The 22,059-nt window shown below is 43.0% G+C and overlaps 1 protein-coding gene across 2 annotated transcripts in view; it reads right to left on the minus strand.

Annotated features, from left to right (window-relative positions):
- ELAPOR1 (endosome-lysosome associated apoptosis and autophagy regulator 1) overlaps positions 1 to 22,059 on the minus strand; it is a 57,230-nt gene that overhangs the window by 23,417 nt on the left and 11,754 nt on the right. For both annotated transcript variants that reach the window (XM_063118783.1, XM_063118792.1), the window contains exons 2-3: positions 8,546 to 8,666; positions 5,439 to 5,631 (exon numbers count right to left, since the gene is read on the minus strand). In XM_063118783.1, coding sequence (XP_062974853.1) covers positions 5,439 to 5,599 — 161 coding nt within the window. In that variant the 5' untranslated portion in view covers positions 5,600 to 5,631; positions 8,546 to 8,666. The remainder of the gene's footprint in view (positions 1 to 5,438; positions 5,632 to 8,545; positions 8,667 to 22,059) is intronic.

Below are 22,059 nucleotides of genomic sequence, written 5' to 3' on the forward strand. Positions count from 1 at the left end.
TTTTAGAGATGCGCATTTGTTTTTAAAATGTCCCCAAATATGAAACAAATGAAGCCACCTTCATTTTACAGTTGTTGAAATGTAAAACAAAGATGAAAAGAAATGGTCGAAAACTAGGGAGGACAGGAGATGTTTGTTTTTTAGCCTTTGTTGTCATTTAATTGCCTCTAAAACTGAGAGCCTTTCCCCAAAGAGTCTGAAATTTGGCCAGTCTGATGCTCTGGGGGAGTAGTAGGGTGTCCACTAATGCTGCACTACTGGAATGGAAAACATCGAAGTTACAAGCAAGAGAAGAGAGTAGGTGGATCTTCAATTGAAAGAAATGGAAAAGCAAATATGAAGGCAAAACAAAACGAAGGTGGTTTAAAAAATTACCATGAAAGCAAAAACAAAATGATTATTTTTCCAGTGCGCACCCCTATACTACTACATGGAATAGAGGAGGTGGGGAGAGAAACTCTACGCCCCTTAGCAAGAGATCATAGTCAGTGGCCTTGCTATTGACTTAGAACAGAGGCACTAAGAGCAAATGGATAAGATGTGTGTTGAGTCCTTTAAGCATTTTTTTAATGACGAAGAGCCCTGTTCTCAGACAGAGATGACCTTAAAAAGGCTTAACATTAGTGTATTGCAGGGGTGGGCAACCTGGTGCCCTCCTAATGTTTTGGACTACATCTTGCATAATCCCTGACCATTAGCTATGCTGGCTGGGGCTTATGGGAATTGTAGCCCAAAACATTTAGAGGCACCAGGTTACCTACCCCTGGTCTATTGCTATGGACAATGCCAGGAAGGTTTAAGTAGCACACAGTCACTTAAGGACTTTTCATTCAAATCCTTCAGAAAAATCTCTCCTACAACCGCTACTCATTTATATAGCTCTTTTAATGTGCAGAATACTTTAGCATCAATGGAGGGTGGTGGCTCTGATGTCAGTGGGGCAGTGAATCCTTGGATACCTCTTTTAGAGTTCTGACTGAAACGCAGAGCAGATTCACTGCCCCACTGACATCAGAGCCACCAGCCTCCACTGCGTATTGAGTGTGCACTCACAACAATCCATTGAAGTAGGTCCATTATTATTCATCTCCTATGCATAGGGAACTGGGGCTCAGAGGTAGCTACTTGTCCAAGCTCTCATAACGGGTTGGATCCAGACTTAAGTCATATTTAGAGTAGGCCCATTGAAAATCAGTGGAACAAGTTACTCATGACTCTTAAATCTTACTGACTTCAGTACTCTAAATATGACTACATCTGGACCCAACCTAAAGAGTTCATGGCAGAAGTGAAACTTGAACCCAGGTCTTCCAGATCTAAGACTACACCTGGGCCACATTCAACCAAGCATGGGCTTGCCCAACATTACATTACAGTGGCATGGATTCCCCGTGTTGATGTTCAGACAATATTCAGAAAGTGGCTGGGCAGACCCCTGCAGTTATCCTTAGGGGCCTTCAGCCTCTCAGGCAAATAGGAGGAGAGGCAGGAAAGTTATGATGGGGCGAGGAAAGAGGAATGTAAGCCATTTCTTTAGTTTGGTGCAGGTCATCGTTATCGAATTCTGCCTGCCTCTCCCCCTCCCCTTGAACCCCTTTCCTTTCTCCCTCATAAACCTTCTCCCTTCCCTAAGACTAGAAATCCCCCTTCCCTCATTCTATCAGAAGCACTCTTGTCTCGTGAAACCTTTCCGTCTCCCCCTCTGCTCATTATTTTTCAGTCTGAAAAGTACGCACCGACTTATCTTTACTCTGCAGAAACACATATAAAAGCCCAACTCCGTCTTTTAAGCCACGTACTTCAGGATTTCATATACAGTTATAAAAACAAAAAGCAACCTGCTCTGCACACACACCTCCACCCCATGAAAGGTACCCCTGGATCTAAGACAATCTGGCAGCTCCAGACAAACCTTAATGAGATGAACCAGCAATGTTAATCTGGTGCTCAGCTTCTACGAATGCGCTTAGAAGTCTGATGAATAATTTAAGCGATAACGAGAAGTAGGTTACATTTGCAAGTTGCACAAACACTTCGCAGCACCAGGTTGTTGGGTTTTTCCAGCCAAAGCTATTCTTGAAAAGGACGTCTCTCCTGCCTGATTAGTCTGCGCTTGCTTTTCTTCAGCATCAAAATGATCAAAGCACCAGGAAGGGAAAACAAAGTGGCAGCGCTGGACTCCAGCAGGTAGGCAGCGGAGACTGACGGGCAGGCTAAAGCATCAGAGCCTTTGACTAGAGCTAACCTCCTGCACACAGTAAGATTCAGAGTTCACAAAATACCCACATCAAGGCGGCATTATGCTTAGCATCCTTTTCCCCATCAGGATTAAAAAATATGGGCAGGCAGGTGCAGTTCAGGAAAAGCTGAAATCCACAGTGGCTGAGCTTGGACAGCTGAAAGCGGCCACCACCCAAGGAACACACAAAAATATGCCCTGGGTCATGTCAAATTTAATTAGGGCTGCGGTTTCTTTTTCCCAGCTTCTTGGCTTCTGTATGCACAGTTCAACCCAGCTGAGAGTGGCAATAGCTGAGATCTGCTAGTTCTACTGGGACAGTTGTCTGGGTTAAAGCAAAGGCTGCGGGTGGGCTTCTGATCTTGAATGATGGACTCCCCCGCCCTTCTGGGCTTCCACTTGAGCACAAACGTGACAGCGTAGGAAGCTGCAACACAGGCCTGCTCTTGCAGCTTATCATGTGCATCAGTCTGGGGTAGATTTGAACTGACTGCTTCCTACATATTTTCCCATATTGCTACTGTAGTAATAGCTTTTTAGTAGAATAGCAATATTGAAACAAAAATGGGCATGTCACATCAGCTCTCAAATCCAAAAGAAAGTGCAGGACTAAGGGCCGAGTTCTTCCTCCACTTCCTCTCCCTCCCATGCTGACATTATCAAACTCCTATTTCACACATGAGCCTCCATGCCGCTTATGTAAAGATGTCCAATGCAGAATAGGAAGCAGAAGGGAGGCCTTTGCAGTTCAAGTGAGAGCCAATGTGGCATGGTGGTTAAAGAGTCAGACTAGGACCAACTGAGAGACCCTGGTTCAAATCGCCACTCGGCCATGGAGTTCACTGGGTGACTTTGGGCCAGTCACCATCTCTCAGCCTAACCTATCTTACAGGGTTGTTGTGAGGATGATATGGCTACACAAAGGAATGGAACACAGACCATCCTGTCTCTTATCAACAGCCAAACCCTTGCTTTTGATCTTGTGCACACCAGCTTCACACACACTCTGTTTATTTGGTTCCATTTGGTTCCTTCGGGGCCCAAACTAGATGTGAAAGGAGCATAGAATCATAGTAGAGTTGGAAGCGGCCTATAAGACCATCGAGTCCAACCCCCTGCTCAATGCAGGAATCCACCTTAATGCATACCTGACAGATGGTTGGTTGTGTCTGCCCTGTTCACATATAAAAATCCCCCCTTTTTTTTTACACAAAAAGTGATGAGTGAGCGGAGCGAAAGCTTCTCCCTCCCTGCACTTGCCTTGTTGAACTCTGTTGCTTAAAGCACATCTTACCCAGCTCTGACACTTGAAGTGAGTTTTATATTTGAATGGGGCCAAATACATGCAGAAAATCCACATGGGCTGTCTTGTCACATCTAGCTTGTCCCTAATGGTTACCAGGCTTATATCAGGAGAGTCCAGACTCCCTAACTCAGCATTCCCCACTTTGCAGACTAAATTATGCAAAGTAAGTAAATATATACAAAATGTATTTCATCAGCATACTTTATACGAAGTGAAGAGTTTAGTTTTTCTTGGTGCAGAACCTGGGTCACATCGGGAGAATTCATACATACAAACCTGATTATCAGAATTCCTAACGTGTTGTAGCTTATGAACATATTGTTTTGACTTCATCTGTGGGCCACAGTGCAGCCACTCATCACAGTTACAGGAATGAGTAGATTTCATCCATTCCATCCCATTGTTATCCTGTGGAGTTGTTCTGCTCCATGTTCCACACTGCCTGTCTTCTGGTTTGACTTGGAGAATTTCTAAAATTAGATTTGGAACTGGCACATGCTCAGTTTGCCAGAGTTTTCAATTCATCATGTCTCCCTTACAGGTGACTAATGCATACCAGTAAATGCAAAATATGCACTTTGATTGCATCACAATGTGAAAATGAATCTTGATGTGACCCCACAACCACATCAGGATATCCTTTTTGCACTGTAATTTTGTCAATGCGCAAACAGGCATGTGCGCATTGGCTAACTGTAAGTAAAATAAAACCTTGTTTGGGGGGGAGATACAAACTGATAAATGGCATCAAACTGAGCATGTCTGACTGAGCAACGTCTGGAAATCGAAAGAAGAATGGCAGAGAGAAACAAGAGTGGGTAACTCAAGACGAAACTATACATGATGTTAAATGCGTAGCATGTAGCTGATCCTAACTTTTATTTTTTAGCTTTTGTGTAAGCACACAGGACCCTGATCTGGATCAAGTCCACTGTGCACAGGTAGAGGGGGTAAAACTCCCTAAAGAGGTTCGCTTGGCACCTATGTTTCGCTCTTTTAGATGCCAGGTGAAGACCTTTTTATTTTCTCAGCATTTTAACAGTCTTAATTTTAACTTTGCTGTTTTAAATTTGTATTTTAAATCTGTATTAAATTCTGCATTGTTGCTCAATTTTATCCTGGTTGTGTTTTTATATTGTATTTTATATTATGCTTTTATACTGTTGGTTTTATATTTTGAATTGTTTCCATGGTTTTAATTTTTGTAAACCACCCAGAGAGCTTTGGCAATTGGGTGGAACAAAAATGCAATTAAATAAATAAATAAATAAAACTAAAACTTCTCACCCAGCCACTCCCCTTCCTCTAAATTCACTCACTCACACCCACACCCACCCACCCACCCACCATACAAAGAAAAAGCTACATTAGTGCTGATGGAGTTGTTTCTTCTTTCTTTTGCCTCCACAAAGGGGTGATGGATAGCGGCTGAATGGGTAGGATTAATTCCCCCATGAGGCATGGTAGTCCCAATCTGGACTGGGACCACATACACTTACATGTATGTTGTTTTTATACTGCTGTTTTTATGTTTCTGATGGTTTTTTAAATTTTGCATATTTTTTTAATGTTTACCATTTTTAACTGTTGTAAACCTCCCAGAGAACTTCGGCTATGGGGCAGTATATAAATGTAATAAATAAATAAATAATTAAATAAATAAATGAAAGTTAGAATCAGCTACATGCTTCACATTTAACACAACGTGCCATTTGGCCCACAGAATCCCAACATCTGGGAAGAAATTCAGTTGGTGGGAATTTCACTAGCCTTCTTAATCCCAGTGTTGCCTAGCTTCTAGAATCTGCAGCCTCGATGGCACCCACTGACTTTATGCAGCTTGGCTTCCCAAGAGTGACGTGTCCCACCATTTATGATAACAGACTCACTCACATGGTGCAGTTTTCCAAGGACTCTGTGAAGCTGTAATCAATTTCAAGGTTGGTTGCTATGCTGGCAAAGCCATGGGGCAGATCGTCCCATTCGTCGAACCTGACGCCAGTCCCCAGAGAATAGGTGCCCTCTGCACATGGCTTGCACGACTGGTCTTTCATGTCCAAAAATTCGCCAGCTTTGCAGGAAAATGCTGAAATGCAGAAGAGCACCGAAAGGGAGATCAGGGGAAAGGATGAATGAAAAACAAACAGAGAATTTTGAAAATGATTTCTGGTGTCTCTGTAATCTATTATGGGGGCTGTGTTCATGGTGCCAAGTTGGCGCCACTCTGCCACCAAACCCCACGGTATCACTGGTGCAGAGCGGCGGCAAGTAACCCCCACTGGAGGAGGCAGTGTGGGCTTTCCAGTGGCCATTAGGCTTGCCAGGATCACCCCCTGCCCTAGTGGACAGTGACCAATCAGGGGTCTCCATCCGCTGGGCCAGGCAAGCCCCCCATCCTCTCTCATTCTGTCTCTTTCTAGCCTCTCCTGTTTAAACTGGTTTTCTCCTAGTAAATTTCCATTAGCAACTAATGGAAATTAAAGAAAATTTTTATTCATTTATTTATTTATTTATTTATTTAAATTCTCTTGAAGGAAAGCAGCTTTTCTTTTCGTGTATTTTTGATGCAAAGAAATGAGACCGGTGGCCAGGCCCAACCTTTGTCCTCTGCCCAAGTGGACAGCAACCAATCAGGGGTCGCTATCTGCCTGGCCACGCCTCTGCATCAAGGATGGAGAGAGGTTAGACAGCAGAAGTGCTGTTTTCACCTTACTCCATCCTAAAAAGTCTGGGTAAGTCCCTGACTTTTAAATTGCAAAGTTTCACTGGAAAGCCCCAAGAAGGTAGTTTCGAGGTGGCTGCTGCATGATATAATCAACACAGCACCACCACAAAGCCATCTCACGGCTTCCAGAATGTATAAACAGCCCCCTAGTTAAGCTGCACACAGCCAGAATGATGCTTTCTGACAACACTGTTGATTCAGCAAAGACTAAAACAAAGTTGCCTTTCCATTGCATACAGCAATGTCAAAGAATCCCTATAGATGAAATACAATTCAGAAAAAACAAGAGACCAAAGCTGCAATCCTGTACGAACTTACAAACTGAAATCAATGGGGCTCTCTTCTAGGTACACTTGTATAGGTTAACTCTGTAAAGGTCAGTTGATATGCAATGGGAAACCATGTGTTTCCCCTACATAAACAACTTACGGTAAGCCTCATGTTCACACATTCCTTCCTCCCTTCTCTGCTTTTGCAGAAGTAATCAGAAGTTCCTAACTCCCAATTATTAAAAGTATTGTTTTCTAGAACATCTGAACCAAGCCTAAAAAGCAGAAGGAAAAAATGTTTCAAAGATCACATCCACAGATGCTCAATTGAGCCTATAGATTAACTAAAGCAATTTAACTTTATGTAGTGATAAAAAGGCAAGTGGATCTCCTGGGGTAAGGAGCCCCCAAAGTCTGAGAGCCTCTACAAAAAAAGCTCCTCTGCAATATAGCTATCAGCCAAATTTCCAATGGCATCAGGAATATCTGATGGAAAATAAAGTCAGAATTTGTTACTTTCATATCTTGACTCTTTTTCTACAAGCCTGCCATTAAATTTTAATTTCTCCTCCCCCAATTTTTTTTTAAATGATCCAACTGTTCTTGAAGAGGTGTAATTAAGTCTCTAAAGGCAAACTGGAATTAATGAAGAAAACTTTTTTTCAACAACTTCTCAATGGTTTTAGAAAGTTAAAGGTTGTAAAAAAAACACCTCCAGGCACTTCATTATATCGCTAAATGCACAGTAGGATCTAGCTATTTTCATCATAGTCTTAACAGCTGTCACCAGTTGTGATCCTGTTTCCTTTTTGCATCTCGTGTGAAAAATAAATTGTTCTCAGTTAGAGCTGGAAATGCTGCATTTTGTGTGCTGTTTCTATTATAATCAGTGGGTACAAGTGGGCTTTAAAACACCCTATCGATCCAAACTGATTTCTTCAACACATGTGATTTTAATCTTAGTGTTATATTTCTTCAGGAGGAATGAGAGGGTGAACAGAGCCAACTCAGTTATAGGCAAGAAGGGATCACAGCCAAAGTCTCCCCTGATTTATATCACAATATGAAGGGAGAATCGAAATCAAAACATATGAATTGTTCCAAGTCATTGTGCTGTAACACATTCCAACTGCTTCGAACGCAGAGCTGTTTTATGGTCAATGTCATCAAAAGAACAACAACGTCCCTTAATTTTTCACTGATTTGTTGTACATCACATGTGGGCAATCCCCAGAGAGCTCTTTGGTGGGCTGAGAGAATGGGATTGTGATCGAGAAGATGGTGCAGAGAGGAAGGGATTAACTCCTCCCCATGGATGTGTGACTGCGGGTGAACATGTGTATAAAAGAGAAAATGAGTGTGAGAATGAGAGTGTGGTATGCATATGTGAATGGGGAGGAAGGCAGGGCGGGATCAAGGGAAGGGGATGCTTCTAATATGGTGCAAGCCACCAGCAGTTCATAGAAGAATTTGCATTTAAAAACCCACAATATATATAATGTATAAAAACAGTCTGCTGCTAATTGATCATGGGCAACTTTTAAGTCAATTAGTTAATCAACTCATGCTGCAGCCCTAATTACAAGTGATCATTGCTGGCTACAAGCTAAGTATTTTTTTAAAAAAAAAAACAACTTTCAACAAAAAGTCCATTTCAAGTGAAATATGGCAATATGAGTGTTCTTAATTTTTTTTTGTACGCCTCACACAAAAATATTCAAAAACTTTTAGCTATAGGTCAAAGAAAAATCTGACAGAGGCATTCTAGATCAGTAGGAAATTGAATCTCTCTTTTCTGAATGTTCAAATATTAGTGGAGGTGGAGAATCAGAGCTACTTCCAAGCAAGCAGCACAGGTGACACAATTGCATTGAAATGACAGTGCTGCTTGTGCAACCCCAAAATAGATCCCTCGTGCCCTGTGGCTTGAAGCAGCTCAGGAGTCTTCAATGTGCTGGAATCAGCGGCAAAGGGGGAAAGATGCAGTGGCGGCAATCATGACTTACAGCATTCTGTGCCTTTGATGGGGTCTGGCAAGCCGGTGCAGAGTCCTGGGGTGTGAGGCACAGCTACTCTCCATCGGGAGCCGAGGCTGTCACACGCTGTGTAGTCATAATGGTATTCAGACTGGAAGAGAAAACGCAGGGATGAAATAACACTGTGTGCATTTAGCACAGATGACCGACACTTCCCCCCTTATTACAGAAGACTGTTTCTCCACAGGACATCAAAAAGAGAACATTATTATTTTAAGGTCCACAGAAGGTTGTACAATAGGAAAACATAGCCCCCATGGTGTCCTCGAGATTTCAAGATGAGATATGGCAGCCCCAACATGAAGGTAACACATTAAGTATGTCATGGGCTGGTTTCCAAGCTCCAACTCATAGAGAGGCATATACCATTCTACTGTCTAGAACAACTAGAGTGGAGTGGTCAATGCCTCCCTTCGCAAAGGTAGGATCCCAGCCTGCTTGAAGGAGGCAGTGGTAAGACCCACACTTAAAAAGCCCTCCTAGGCCCCCACTGTATTGGATAACTACCGGCCAGTCTCCAACATCCCATTTTTGGGCAAGTTATTGGAGCATGTGGTGGCCTCCCAACTCCAGGGATTCTTGGATGAGACGGATTATCTAGATCCTGGCTTCAGGCCTGGTTATGGGACAGAAACAGCTTTGGTCGCCTTGGTGGATGATCTTCGCTGGGAACTGGACAGGGTTCTGGTTCTGCTAGACCTCTCAGCGGCATTAAATATCATCGACCATGGTATCCTTCTGGGCCACCTTGCTGGGATGGGTCTTGGAGGCACTGTTTTACAGTGGCTCCATTCCTTCCTGGATGGACAGACCCAGAAGGTGGTACTGGGGGACTCCTGTTTGACTCCTTGGCGGTTGGCCTGTGGAGTCCCTTAGGGCTCTGTTTAGTCCCCCATGCTATTTAACATATACATGAAACCGTTGGGAGAGGTTATCCGGAGTTGTGGGGTGCAGTTCCACCAGTACGCTGATGACACCTAACTCTACTACTCCTTTCCACCCAATTCCAAGGAAGCGGTTTCTGTGCTAAACCGGTGTTTGTTGGCAGTAATGGATTGGATGAGGGCGAACAAATTGAAGCTTAATCCAGATAAGACAGAGGTGCTCCTGGTCAGTCGAAAGGCAGATCAGGGAATAGGGATTCAGCTTGTGTTGGATGGGGTTACACTCCCCCTGAAGATGCAGGTCCACAGCTTGGGTGTACTTCTGGATTCAGCCCTGAGCCTGGATGGCCAGGTTTCGGCGGTGGCCAGGAGTTCATTTGCACAGTTAAAGCTACTGTGTCAGCTGCGCCCGTTCCTAGAGATGTCGGACCTGGCCACGGTGACACATGCCTTAGTTACATCCCGATTGGATTACTGTAACGCGCTCTACATGGGGCTGCCTTTGAAGAGTGTTCGGAAACTCCAGCTGGTTCAACGAGCTGCAGCCAGATTGTTGACCGGGGCTGGTTACAGGGAGCACACAACTCCCCTGTTAAAACAGCTCCACTGGCTTCCAGTCTGTTTCCGGGCACAATTCAAAGTGCTGGTTATGACCTATAAAATCCTATATGGCTTGGGTCAAGGTTATTTGAAAGAACAGCTTCTCCCTTATGAGTCTGCCCATGCTTTGAGATCTTCTGGAAAAGCCCTTCTTTTAGTCCCATCATCTTCACAGGCACGCTTGGTGGGAACATGGGAGAGGGCCTTCTCGGTGGCTGCTCCAGTGCTTTGGAACTCTCTTCCTGGGGAAGCTAGGCTGGCTCCCTCCTTGATGTGCTTTCGGAAGCAGGCAAAAACTTGTTTGTTCCGGTAGGCCTTTGGAGAATAATATGGTCCTCCATGTAAGTTAAGGACTTGTAAAATTGTTGTGTATTTTAAACGTTTAATGTTTTAATATTGCAATTTTTTAAATTATTGTACATTTCTTTTCCTAGGTTTAAAACGTATATGTTTTAAATTTTGTAAAGCCACCTTGAGGCCCAGTATTGGTCTAAAGGCAGGATACAAATAAATAAATATAATAATAATAATGCTTACCAATGGCTCCCTCAATGCTGTGGATCGACTCTTTTACTGGGTTGACCCAGTGTCTGACAAAGTGTCGTTTGGGAGTAGGCCTTTGGAGAATAATCTGGCCCTCCATCTATGTTAATGTCTTATAATTTTGTTGTGTATTTTAAACTATGTTCCCCCCCGCAATGTATGTTTTAAACTTTGTAAGGCCGCCTTGAGGCCCAGCATTAGGCAAAAGGTGGGATACAAATAAATATAATAATAATAATAACAACTACTAGTAGTAGTTTATATGAATGGAAAACTAAACCGGGCTCTTATAAACCCATGCGCATGCCCACAACTCCAGATACAAGGCAGACTGGAGTAACTCTTCAGCAGATGACAGGCCAGACTGAATATTGGATGCAACTCCATTTACTAAAGCATGGTAATGGCATTTACAAAGGCGGCTTTCCTCCTCCTAGGAATACACTGTGCCAACAGAGTGGCTGTGCAGGACCTGGACAAGTTGGTAGTAAGGCCGGAGTGTGACAGAGCTCCAAATGCTTTTCCCAGTTACCATATAAGGTGTGGCAAAATCATGTTTTCCTAACACCCAGAACAGGCCTACTTGTTGGGACAGCCTTGCCAATCTGGTGCCCTCCAGATGTGTTGTACTACAACTCCCATCCCCCAGCCATCTGTGGATGAAGAGAGTTGTAGTGCCACACATCTGCAGGGTGCCAGGTTAGGGAGGTTATGTTAGGGACAAAACACAAGATTTCCCAAACCATAGTGATGTGAGAAGGGGGTGGCAGTTTCACAGAAAAATCAGCAGGCTAGCTTCACTCCTGGCAATTTCCTCCTATGAAGCAAGGTAAGTGAGACCCAGTGTTTGCAGGTGACAAATGGCAGCATTCTCCAATGCTCTCTGCCTAAGCTATTTACATATGCAGTAGCAGAAGGTGGGAATGAGACCACAGCATCCTAAGGTGGAAGAACAGACATTACCGCTCCAGACTGCAGATGAGAGAATCACATTTGTAATGCTTTTCCTTAAAAAAAGAAAAGAAAAGAAATCTACCACATCTGTGTGAAAAGTTCTAGCACAACTGTGCTGGTTTTCTACATGCTGGGAGTCAGGTGGGTATGAGAGGAAGTAAGGGAGATGGCATCACAAGGTGCTCTGGGAGGCAGTTCCAAGCATATGGGGCCACAAGGGAGAAAGGCCAGAGTCTTTTGAGGGGGCAGAATATCAGAGGGTAGTGAAGCTAGAGGAGTATTCAAAATTGTGCTTTTGAAGTAATGCGATGACTCTACCACCACTCATTCCTACCCCATTTTGCTGCATGGGTAATTCCAGCCTGTTAAAACCCTCACACACACACAAGCGTGGTTCAGACAACACAACAACCCACAGGTTAAACAAACTGTGGGTTGTTCGGGAGCAAGCAAGCATGCCAACCCCTGATCGCTCCCCTGCTCCCACTATGATAAACAATCCAGAGACATTGTGTCCCTAGATTATTTAGCATAATTTGTCAACCTGAAATTGTGGGTTGCTCGGGGAGGAACAACCAGGGCTTGGAGCCCAGTCATGTTAAAAATATACTTTCCCTTTTTGCTTTTGTTTTAAATTTTGTTCTTAGCGAGTATGGGACTTCAGTGCTTTTTGCACATTTTCCTCTTATGTGAACAAAATTTGACCCAATATAAAACTTTGCTATACCATGGAATTTGTTTCTTTTCACTGTGTTCAAGGTATCAGGTTGACAGGTCTGTGTTTTCCATGGCCATTTCTGCCTTAAACATGTAATCCCTAAAATCATTCATAAACTCACAAGACACATTGATTTCAGCATGGTTTACACGTATGCAAATTGTTTCAAAACTGCTTCCATTATGTTGTAAAGCTCAGAATATGAATAGCACGTCTGTCTTCAAATGTGACAAGCAGTCCTAAATGGAGTTCACATCCACTGTGTGTGTTTGTGCATTGTTAGTAAGCTATGTCAAGGTGTTAACTCAGTGCGCACCACTAAATAAAGCAGTGGGCATTTTGCTCCTCCCATTCAATGCCTGAAAGTTATAGAAATACCTTCTGATGAAAGCCAATAGAGAGGACCTCAGTAATAATTCCTATCCCATGAGAGTTCCCCTTGAATAAGGTGGCAATGTAGACCTGTGATTATGGGAATATGTCAGAAAAAACGCAGTACTGGACTGGAAGCTTTATAAAGCACCTTCCTTTACTATTGTTTTAATTTGAGAAGATCTCGCTAATTCCAAAATTGTCAGCAAACAGAACTGTGTTTATCCTAGCCTTATAGGGATTAGTGTGACAATGCCTATTGTTCATTAAACTGGATCCTAGAGAAACCCGGATACGGAGTGTTGCCTAAGCAGGCAAAATGACAGTATTTCATTAGTGCTCTGAATGGATGGCAAGTCAGAGCATATCCATGCCCCATTATAACCTGAAAGAGAACATGCAAGCTACACCAAGCATAAGTGGGACTGCAAAGGTGCACATGACTCAGCCTTCCGTCTCCTTGCGATATCTCATGTATTTGACTGGGGCCAGGGAGGAACATCCCTGGAATGAACACAGCCCTTTTTATGCACCAGTTTCCCATGGGTCTTGTTGACCAAGCAATCCTTTCATTGGATCTTTGAGATGGAGATATTAGAGGCTGTTCTGCATATTTATTTTTGGAATTTCCTTCTCACTATAACGTAGTCATGGTCATTTTAATGAAACCTGCCATCCTTATCTTTTGTTGTGTGTCTCAGCTGTATAATTTTCACATGCATGATTCTGCTGTTAGGCAGGCATGTCCAAAGGAGTAATCAATCCTGCAGAACAACTGCTCTTCTTCCTTTCCAACAATCACTTTCAATTTTTTCTCCAGTTTGAAATTATAGTTCTGGTCATTTAAAAAAAAAACCTACCTAACAAATGTCAGGATCCATAGCTGAAAATAGAGCTTTACCTAAATGAAGCTTTACTTAAAGCACTTTATTTTCTAATATGAACCTGCCTGGATATTAAGGTTGGCCTCTGAGGTCTTGCTCTGAACCAGCAGAGGACGGTGACTCTGATGTCAGTGGACCACTGAATCTGCTCCAGGACTTAGTCAGAACCAATCAGAACTCTCAATGTGCACCTTGAATAGTTCCTTTAAAGTTCTGACTGACACCCGGAGTGGATTCGCCACCCAATTGACATTGGAGACACCAGCCTCCACTGCTCTTAGCTTGTCCTCCATCTAAAATAAGGCAGGTGATGATTGGAGGCAGGGGCTTTAGAGTTGTGGTACCCCTTCTTCTACGTTCCCTTCCCAGGGAGGTTTGCCAGGTGGCAAACTCATGTCTTCTGTTTGGTGCCAGGTGAAAACTTTGTGTGTGTGTGTGCAGGTCTTCTAGCTCATTTGTGTTTTATTATGCTGGAATAATAAGAATGTGACTTTTCCTTGAGATGGAAACATGGGAACCTGCCTCTTTAGGACCTATCTTAATTTTGAATCTAAGTGCTATGGAAAAAAATAGAGGGGGTCATTTTGCTTCCTGGCTGACAAGAACAAATGCCTGCCTGCAAAAGGATTGGTAACTTTATTTGGAATAAATATAATTAATATAACGCCCTGGCTTAATAGCAATCACTATCTTCAGCTAAGTCACAGTGTAACTAGGTTAGCATGATATATATATATATATATATATATATATATATATATATATAATAACTGATTATATGACCTAAAGTTAACACTTAATTTTAACTTAAATTTGAATTTTACTGTTTAATTATATCAATTTCTGCTGCGTGGTTTTATCCTGGTTGTGCTTTTTATACTGTATTTTGTATTTGTGTTTTTAGACTGTTGGTTGTTTTATTATGGTTTTAATTTCTGTGAACCGCCCAGAGAGCTTCGGCTATTGGGCGGTATAAAAATGTAATAAATAAATAAATAAAGTAAATCCATTGTCCCTGAGTATTTTCTTTCTTGCTTAAGATTACTCATTTTGCTGCTATATTATTTTAAAAGTTTGTGGTAGACAATAAATCTTATGATGGTTTGTATTACATCACTTGGACACAAATACTGCTTAGGAGGGTTGACAGGTCCCTATGCTGATAGAAAGGATACACACCGGCCTCATGTCAGTTCTTCTCCTATTTGTAGAGGACTTCAGACGTAAGAAGCATCACTGGCTGAATGCACAGACACTCCTGCATTTGGCACCAGTGCTCCTTGTCATATTTGAAGAAGAATTTGCTGAGGCCACATGTGCAGCCTGTGCAGTTCCTTTTCAGGTGTTACTAAGAAATGCTGCCAGCCAGGCATGGAAGTCTCTTGTGCACTCAGTGGCACTTCAAATAACATCCTCAATAGTGGAGGCTCTGATGACAGTGCAGCAGTGACTCTCCTTCTCCCATAATACTAGAACCCGGGGTCATCCCATTAAGCTGATTGGTGGGAGATTCAGCACAAATAAAAGGAACTACTATTTCACATAGTGCAATTCCCTACCGCAACATGTAGTGATGGCCACGAATTTGGATGGTTTTAAAAAGTGGTTGGAGAAATTCCTGGAGAAGGCTATCAATGTCTACTAGCCCTGATGGTTGTGTGCTATCTCCAATATCCGAGGCATATTAAAGGCAAAACTGAAGTACTTTGGCCACATAATGAGAAGACAGGACACCCTGGAGAAGATGCTGATGCTAGGGAAAGTGGAAGGCAAAAGGAAGAGGGGCCGACCAAGGGCAAGATGGATGGATGATATTCTGGAGGTGACAGACTTGACCTTGGGGGAGCTAGGGGTGGCGACAGCCAACAGAAAGCTCTGTCGTGGGCTGGTCCATGAAGTCACGAAGAGTCGGAAGCGACTGAATGAATAAACAACAAAAGCTTATATGTACCAGTTGCTGGGGAACATGGGTGGGAGGGTGCTGTTGTACCGTGACCTGCTTTGTTGGCCCCTAGCAGATAGCTGGTTGGCCACTGTGTGAACAGAGTGTTGGACTACATGGACCCTCCGTCTGATCCAGCATCATGGCACTTCTTATGTTCTTAATCCACTTTGGGTTTCAGTCAGAACCAGTCAAAGCTCTAATGGAGCTCCCCAAGGTGCTTTGCACAGCTACTAATGTTATAACTACGGTTAAATAAAACACAGTCTTGTATATAAAACAAATGTTTCATTTGTAAATATTAGCTGTGCCACAATCTCCCATCCTCAACATTGTGAATTAGATCTTTAGACAGGCAAAGAATTATTGTTATTGAGTTCTAAATACCCCGGAGCAAACCTGTCTGTGGCATGTTTTAGTCTCACAGCTATCTACTAGGCACATGCGTTGACGTTCTCTAGTGTTTCAGATTTAAAAAGTGTGGCAGCTGTGGACTGAAACTATTCCTTCTCATAGTAATGTGGGCAGCCTGACACTGAACAGTATTAAGGCATTGTCAGTGAGGCCAGCCACAGATCAAGGTGGGTCTGCAATCCCAGGTAAGTGGGAAAATATTGTCATTGTTTTAAAGGGGAAAAGCACAACAAATTGAAAGACAAAGTGCTGCACATATGTGCTGCACTCAACCTGTTCTCTATGAATAGCCATTAGGGATACAAGCAGCTTACAGCTCATTTTCCTTCAGGCTAGAGCCTTAGGGGCAGGTGCGGGTGGGGGGGGGGGAGACAAGATCTTCCAGCAGCCACATTTTTGAAGGGGCCAGAACCCTTAAAATTATAAGGTGCCACACACACACACACACACACACACACACACACACACCTGGTGCCCTCCAGATGTGTTTGACTACAACTCCCATAAGCCACAGCAAACATGGCTGGCTGGGATGATGGGAGTTACAGTCCAAACACCTCTGGAGGATGCCAACTGGGAGGCTGTTGGAATTGAGCTGGATGTGCATCTCTGACTCTGCAGAATCCTACCCTTTAGTATGGGGAAGGGACAGAGAAATATTCTCCCTCTCTCCTCCTCCTCCTCCTCCTTCTTCATACTGTTCTGCTGAGGTTCATGGCTGGCTGTGGCACTTGCTGAATAGGGGTGCTGTAGCAACTTAGGCACAAATGACAGCTTCCTGCAGCAGCCCCATTTTTGAAGGGGGCAAAATGTTAAGGACTCCCCCCCCACACACACACACACCTGGCACCCTCCAGATGTCTTAGCTTAGCTTAGCTTAGCTTCAGAGTTGGCTGAGCAGTCAGCTCATGCCACCTGACATGGAGATTAATCTGTATTCAGTTAGTTAACATATGAAGGAGCTCAACATGAAACCGCAGCAGCAACAAAAAGGCAGCCTTTAAAAAGTCATCATTCCCACCACTACCACCACGACCACGGCTGATGTTAATTTTCTCCAACCAGCAGCTTTGCTTTCCCAGACCTGCCTTAACTTTTATCATGGACTGTGTTCTGCACATCCATATGGAAGAGCAGCTGTTATAGGGGCAAGGTGTTCTCTGCAGCTAATCACCTTGAAAACTGACACCCCTTCATGCAAGAGGCCAGGGAGGGATGTTTATGCAGAAGTTAAGCTAACACCAAAGGCAAATACAGCCAGATGGAACATTTAACATAAACGGCTGGCAAAGGCAAAGGAAATTTAAGCCAATAGAACACCTTATACCAACCCCACTCCCAGTCTTAGTACTGAACGAATAGGTTTTGATCTCAGCATGTTTTTGTTTGTATGTGAAGCACAGAGACCACGAAGAAGAACTGCATCTGGACAAAGATATACAGGACAGCGACATAAACACAGCAGTGTTGCTTAGAAAGAGTTACATTTGTTCTTGCAAACTATAGCCCTCTGCAGACATTTAAATTATATGCACGATGAGGCATCAGGATATCCGCCTGCCATTCACATGTGCGACTTGACATGTGTATAAGGTCCTGCTTGCACAGAGCTGAACGCACAATCAGTACACACAAACCCTGAGTGTTTCATGGTTCTTAAGAAATCTCAATCTATAAGGCTTTTTAAGGAAGCCAAGAAAGGTTAGGAGAGCATCTTTTTTAAACTAACCCACAGTTGATAAAAAGAATAGTTAGAATAATTAGAGTTAGAATAAAGGCCAAACATTTCTGAATAGACGGCTTAATTACTGGAATCTGGTTGGATGAAGGGGTATACGTGAGAATCTCTCCCAGATGTGTCCACCAGGTTATCAGGTGCAGCACTGAGCACAGCTTGAGGGGTGGGGAGGGGGGGAATTCTATCTATAGGGGATTCCATCTTCTTGGTCAGGGTCTAAAGGGATTTCATCTCCTTGGTCAGGGTCTAAAGGGATTCCATCTCCTTGGTCAGGGTCTAAAGGGATTCCATCTCCTTGGTCAGGGTCTAAAGGGATTCCATCATCTTGGTCAGGATCTAAAGGGATTCCATCGTCTTTGTCAGAGTCTAAAGGGATTCCATCTTCTTGGTCAGAGTCTAAAGGGATTGCATCTTCTTGGTCAGGGTCTAAAGGGATTCCATCTTCTTGGTCAGGGTCTAAAGGGATTCCATCTTCTTGGTCAGGGTCTAAAGGGATTCCATCTTCTTGGTCAGGGTCTAAAGGGATTGCATCTTCTTGGTCAGGGTCTAAAGGGATTCCATCTTCTTGGTCAGGGTCTAAAGGGATTCCATCTTCTTGGTCAGGGTCTAAAGGGATTCCATCTTCTTGGTCAGGGTCTAAAGGGATTCCATCTTCTTGGTCAGGGTCTAAAGGGATTCCATCTTCTTGGTCAGGGTCTAAAGGGATTGCATCTTCTTGGTCAGGGTCTAAAGGGATTGCATCTTCTTGGTCAGGGTCTAAAGGGATTCCATCTTCTTGGTCAGGGTCTAAAGGGATTCCATCTTCTTGGTCGGGGTCTAAAGGGATTCCATCTTCTTGGTCAGGTACCCTGGCTAACAGTCTGCCAGTTTTTCTCAAGCACCTATACCTGTTGGGACCTAAGATAGGATAAGGCTTCCACTGGTGTACTGTCCCAGCCCTCTGCTCAACAGTCTCCCTTCCTGAGCTGAAAAAGGTGGTATCAGTAGTGGTGTTGAGGACCTTGAATGATGGTCTTGGGAAACATCAACATTCACACTTGCAGGGGAGAGGCACTTTGCTTAGAGCAGAATACTGAAATACGTTCTAACGTTGTTCAAGGAAGAAATTATCGTTTTAGATTTCTAGTGCCTTGTTTAAATAATAAATATGACATATTTTTCTCTCCTTTGTTACAGAATCAGCTTTTGGATTCACTGGCTTATGTTAAATTAAAAAAGAATATTTATTTGTTTATTTATTGCATTTCTATACCACCCAATAGCCGAAGCTCTCTGGGTGATTCACAAGCTCACTGTTAGCATTTTTTTAAACTAATAAGAGACAAAGGGCTCATAAAAATCTAGAGCCCTTCCCAAGCACCATTTATATTATATCAAAGTGTGTGTTACATTATATTCTAGGGTGTAGAAGTGGTTTTGTTCCTAGACTAATGAAAAATGATGTGTAACATTAGCTGATTCAAAACAGCAATTGAAAAAAGAAACCTTTGAAGTCACACAGCACTTGAATCTTGGGGAAGCGGGGGGAAGCAAGACAGGAGATATCTTATATTAAGTCTGTTTGATAGGGAAGGTTTTTGAAATCCCTTGATCTTTCTCAGCATATTCAGAACTTCAGTTGTTACAGAAAGGTGCAGCCACACACATTTTCTTTTAGAACAGCATATGCCAGCTGATCATGGAAGAACCACCAGACCATAAAAGAAAATGCATTTTAATAAGTGAGAAAATGTTTTGGATTTGGCACTTTAAAAAATGGAAGCCTTTTCTCCTTCATGGAATACAAATATTTGTGCAGGCAGAAATGCTGCAAACACCACAAACACATTAATTGTACTATTATTTACTTTTCTCCGCCTACAAAAAAAGTTGGATATTAGATACTTGGTTTCATATTAGTTTTATCACATCTACCACAACCAAGTGTGTACAATCCATATATGTATGTATGTGTGTGTGTGTTTACTACATGTGTACAAGGTGAACTTGTACAAACCTGCCTATTGTGGAGAGAGAAAGGAAACCAATAGTTATGTAAAATACTGTGTGCAACCAGAAACAAAATAAAAAACACACATATACACACACACATTCACACAAAGACACTTTTCAGTTCTTGCTCTATATTGTGCAAGTAGTATATCTACTCATGGAACGATTCATACACAGACTTCAGTGGAACCCATAACCTTCCAGATCTCAAATACTTAACTGAGCTAAACAAGCTTCAATCCACATATTGATCTTGATTGTCCTTCAGGTATGATGTGCAAAATGCCATTTCGAGGTGGAGCTTGAAATTATGATCACCAATACAAATCCAAGATCCCAGCTGGACAGTATGTTAAATGTGTGATCGCATTTAATGCATCTATTTCTCCCCTTTTAAATCATAGCTGGGGGTGATCAAGACTGGGACTGTAGTGCTCAGGGAGTGGAATTTCTGTAAACCGCCCAGAGAGCCTTGGCTATGGGAGTGGTATATAAGTTTAATAAATAAATAAATAAATAAAATTTAACCCTTCCCTCCAACTATGGCCTTGATAAAAAATGCTCCTCCCTCAAGCTGCTGTTCAAACTTACAGTGTATTTGACACTGGAGACAATTGAAAGTTCCCTATTAGAGGAAATAGTAGCTTTGGGGTCAATTTTTGTGTGGACCACATATGGGGGAAAGTTTACACCAAGTCCCAAGTTCCTTTGGCCTAATGATTATAATGTAAATGAAAAAAAAAAATACTTAGCAGTTCATCAGACGAGTGTTTTATCGCATGCTCGCTACTGCCCACTCATGGTTTTTCATGCATCCTGTAGATACCGCAGTCCGCCTCCCTGTGCTCCTCCCATTCCTTCTCGCCTTTTTTCCATCACAAAATAGACCCCTTTTAATTCAACTTTGTTTTTGGAAATGGAATGTGCTGCCATTTCCTGCTGTGTGCAGGAAAAGCAGCACAATTAAAATGGCCCCTGAATCGGCCATGTGGTCTTTATTTCTTCTTTCTTTTCCAGGAAGAAAGAGGAAGTAATGTGGGACGGGAGCGGGGGCAGAGAAGCGAAAGTAGGGAACCATGATTCCCCTCCCCATCTGATGATGCTCTCTGGCACATTACATTCAATCACACATGTAATACACTGTCTAGTTTAACTCTGAGAATCCCAATTTTCTTTTATGCATGACTTCAAGGCACCAGCAATCTTAAATATGCTTATACCGGCCATTTTCTCTATGGGATACATCCCAGAAAAGGCTTCTCCAGTCTGGAGAGAATCAGGTAGGAGAAGGTTAGAACATCCCCAGAAAGAACTGATGTAATCCACTATTCTTGATGGAAACCTATGTTAGAAACAGCTCCACTTCCAGATTTTGAATCAGGGAAATCAGTACCTAAATAAAATTGTACTAACTTTCCTGCAAAGTTGCTCATGGTCTAGACAGACATTTCAAAGGACAATGACAAATATCCAAAGCGCTACTTTAGATGTGCCAATGGTTTAGGGCAAAGTCCTATGTGGATGGCTGTAAGCGACTGAACTTGGGGGCTTATGGCCATCCAATGCAGAGTAGGAGGAGCAGTGGAAGCAATCTTTGCCTCTGTGCTCCTCTCACTTTGCATTTCAGCTAGATGGGCTTTTTCACCCATTTAGCTAAGGTGTCAGGGAGGGGAAGAGAAAGAGGCTAGGGAGGCCTGGGGATATGGTGTAAACTGTCCCCTCCCCGCCTACCAGTACACCCCCTTTCCCTTCCCTCTGAGGTCACTTGGTGCGGTTCTCTTCATGCTGGCTGCAAGAGGGAGGGGGACTCAGACTCCTAGGTCTGAGGCCTGAGGTCAGAGCATTGTCTCTAACCTTGGATCCAGGAATCTGAACTATCCTATGCACCCCTCCCCCGGACACTGTCAAGGAGCCATCAGATTGCTCTCCCCGGCATGCCTACTGAAACTTTTGACTTTTTCTCTTTGAGTGGCAGACACTCCATGCTATATCACACATTGCTTTTGAAATTCCTCTATTTGTATGAGAAACACATGTGCAAAGTTCCCTTGGATAAGTGGAATTTGTTGTGTGGTTCTTTGGATTTAGACCACTGTGCCTGCAGCCTTGCTGCATAAAACAGCATTTACTTGCAAGTAGATCTGGGCAGGATCTACACTACAGCTTTATAACAGTTTATAACGGTTTTGACAACTGTTCAGGCCCAGGACACATTTCATATACCATTCTAAAAATGTTTTCAAAGTGTTATATCCTGCTTGGTGTAGATCTGCCCCTGCTCACAAGTAAGCACCACAGCCTGTCATATGCCCCTTTGCTGTATCTCTTGTCCCTTTTCATTCCACTTCTGAAGTTGGCACTTGTCTGCTGCAAATGTGTAAACTGGAGGACAAGAATGGAGAAGGACAAATCAAAAATAAAATAAAATGGAACAAAGATTTAG

Source organism: Elgaria multicarinata, chromosome 1 (genome assembly GCF_023053635.1).
Source record: "Elgaria multicarinata webbii isolate HBS135686 ecotype San Diego chromosome 1, rElgMul1.1.pri, whole genome shotgun sequence".
Classification (NCBI taxonomy): Eukaryota; Metazoa; Chordata; class Lepidosauria; order Squamata; family Anguidae; genus Elgaria; species Elgaria multicarinata.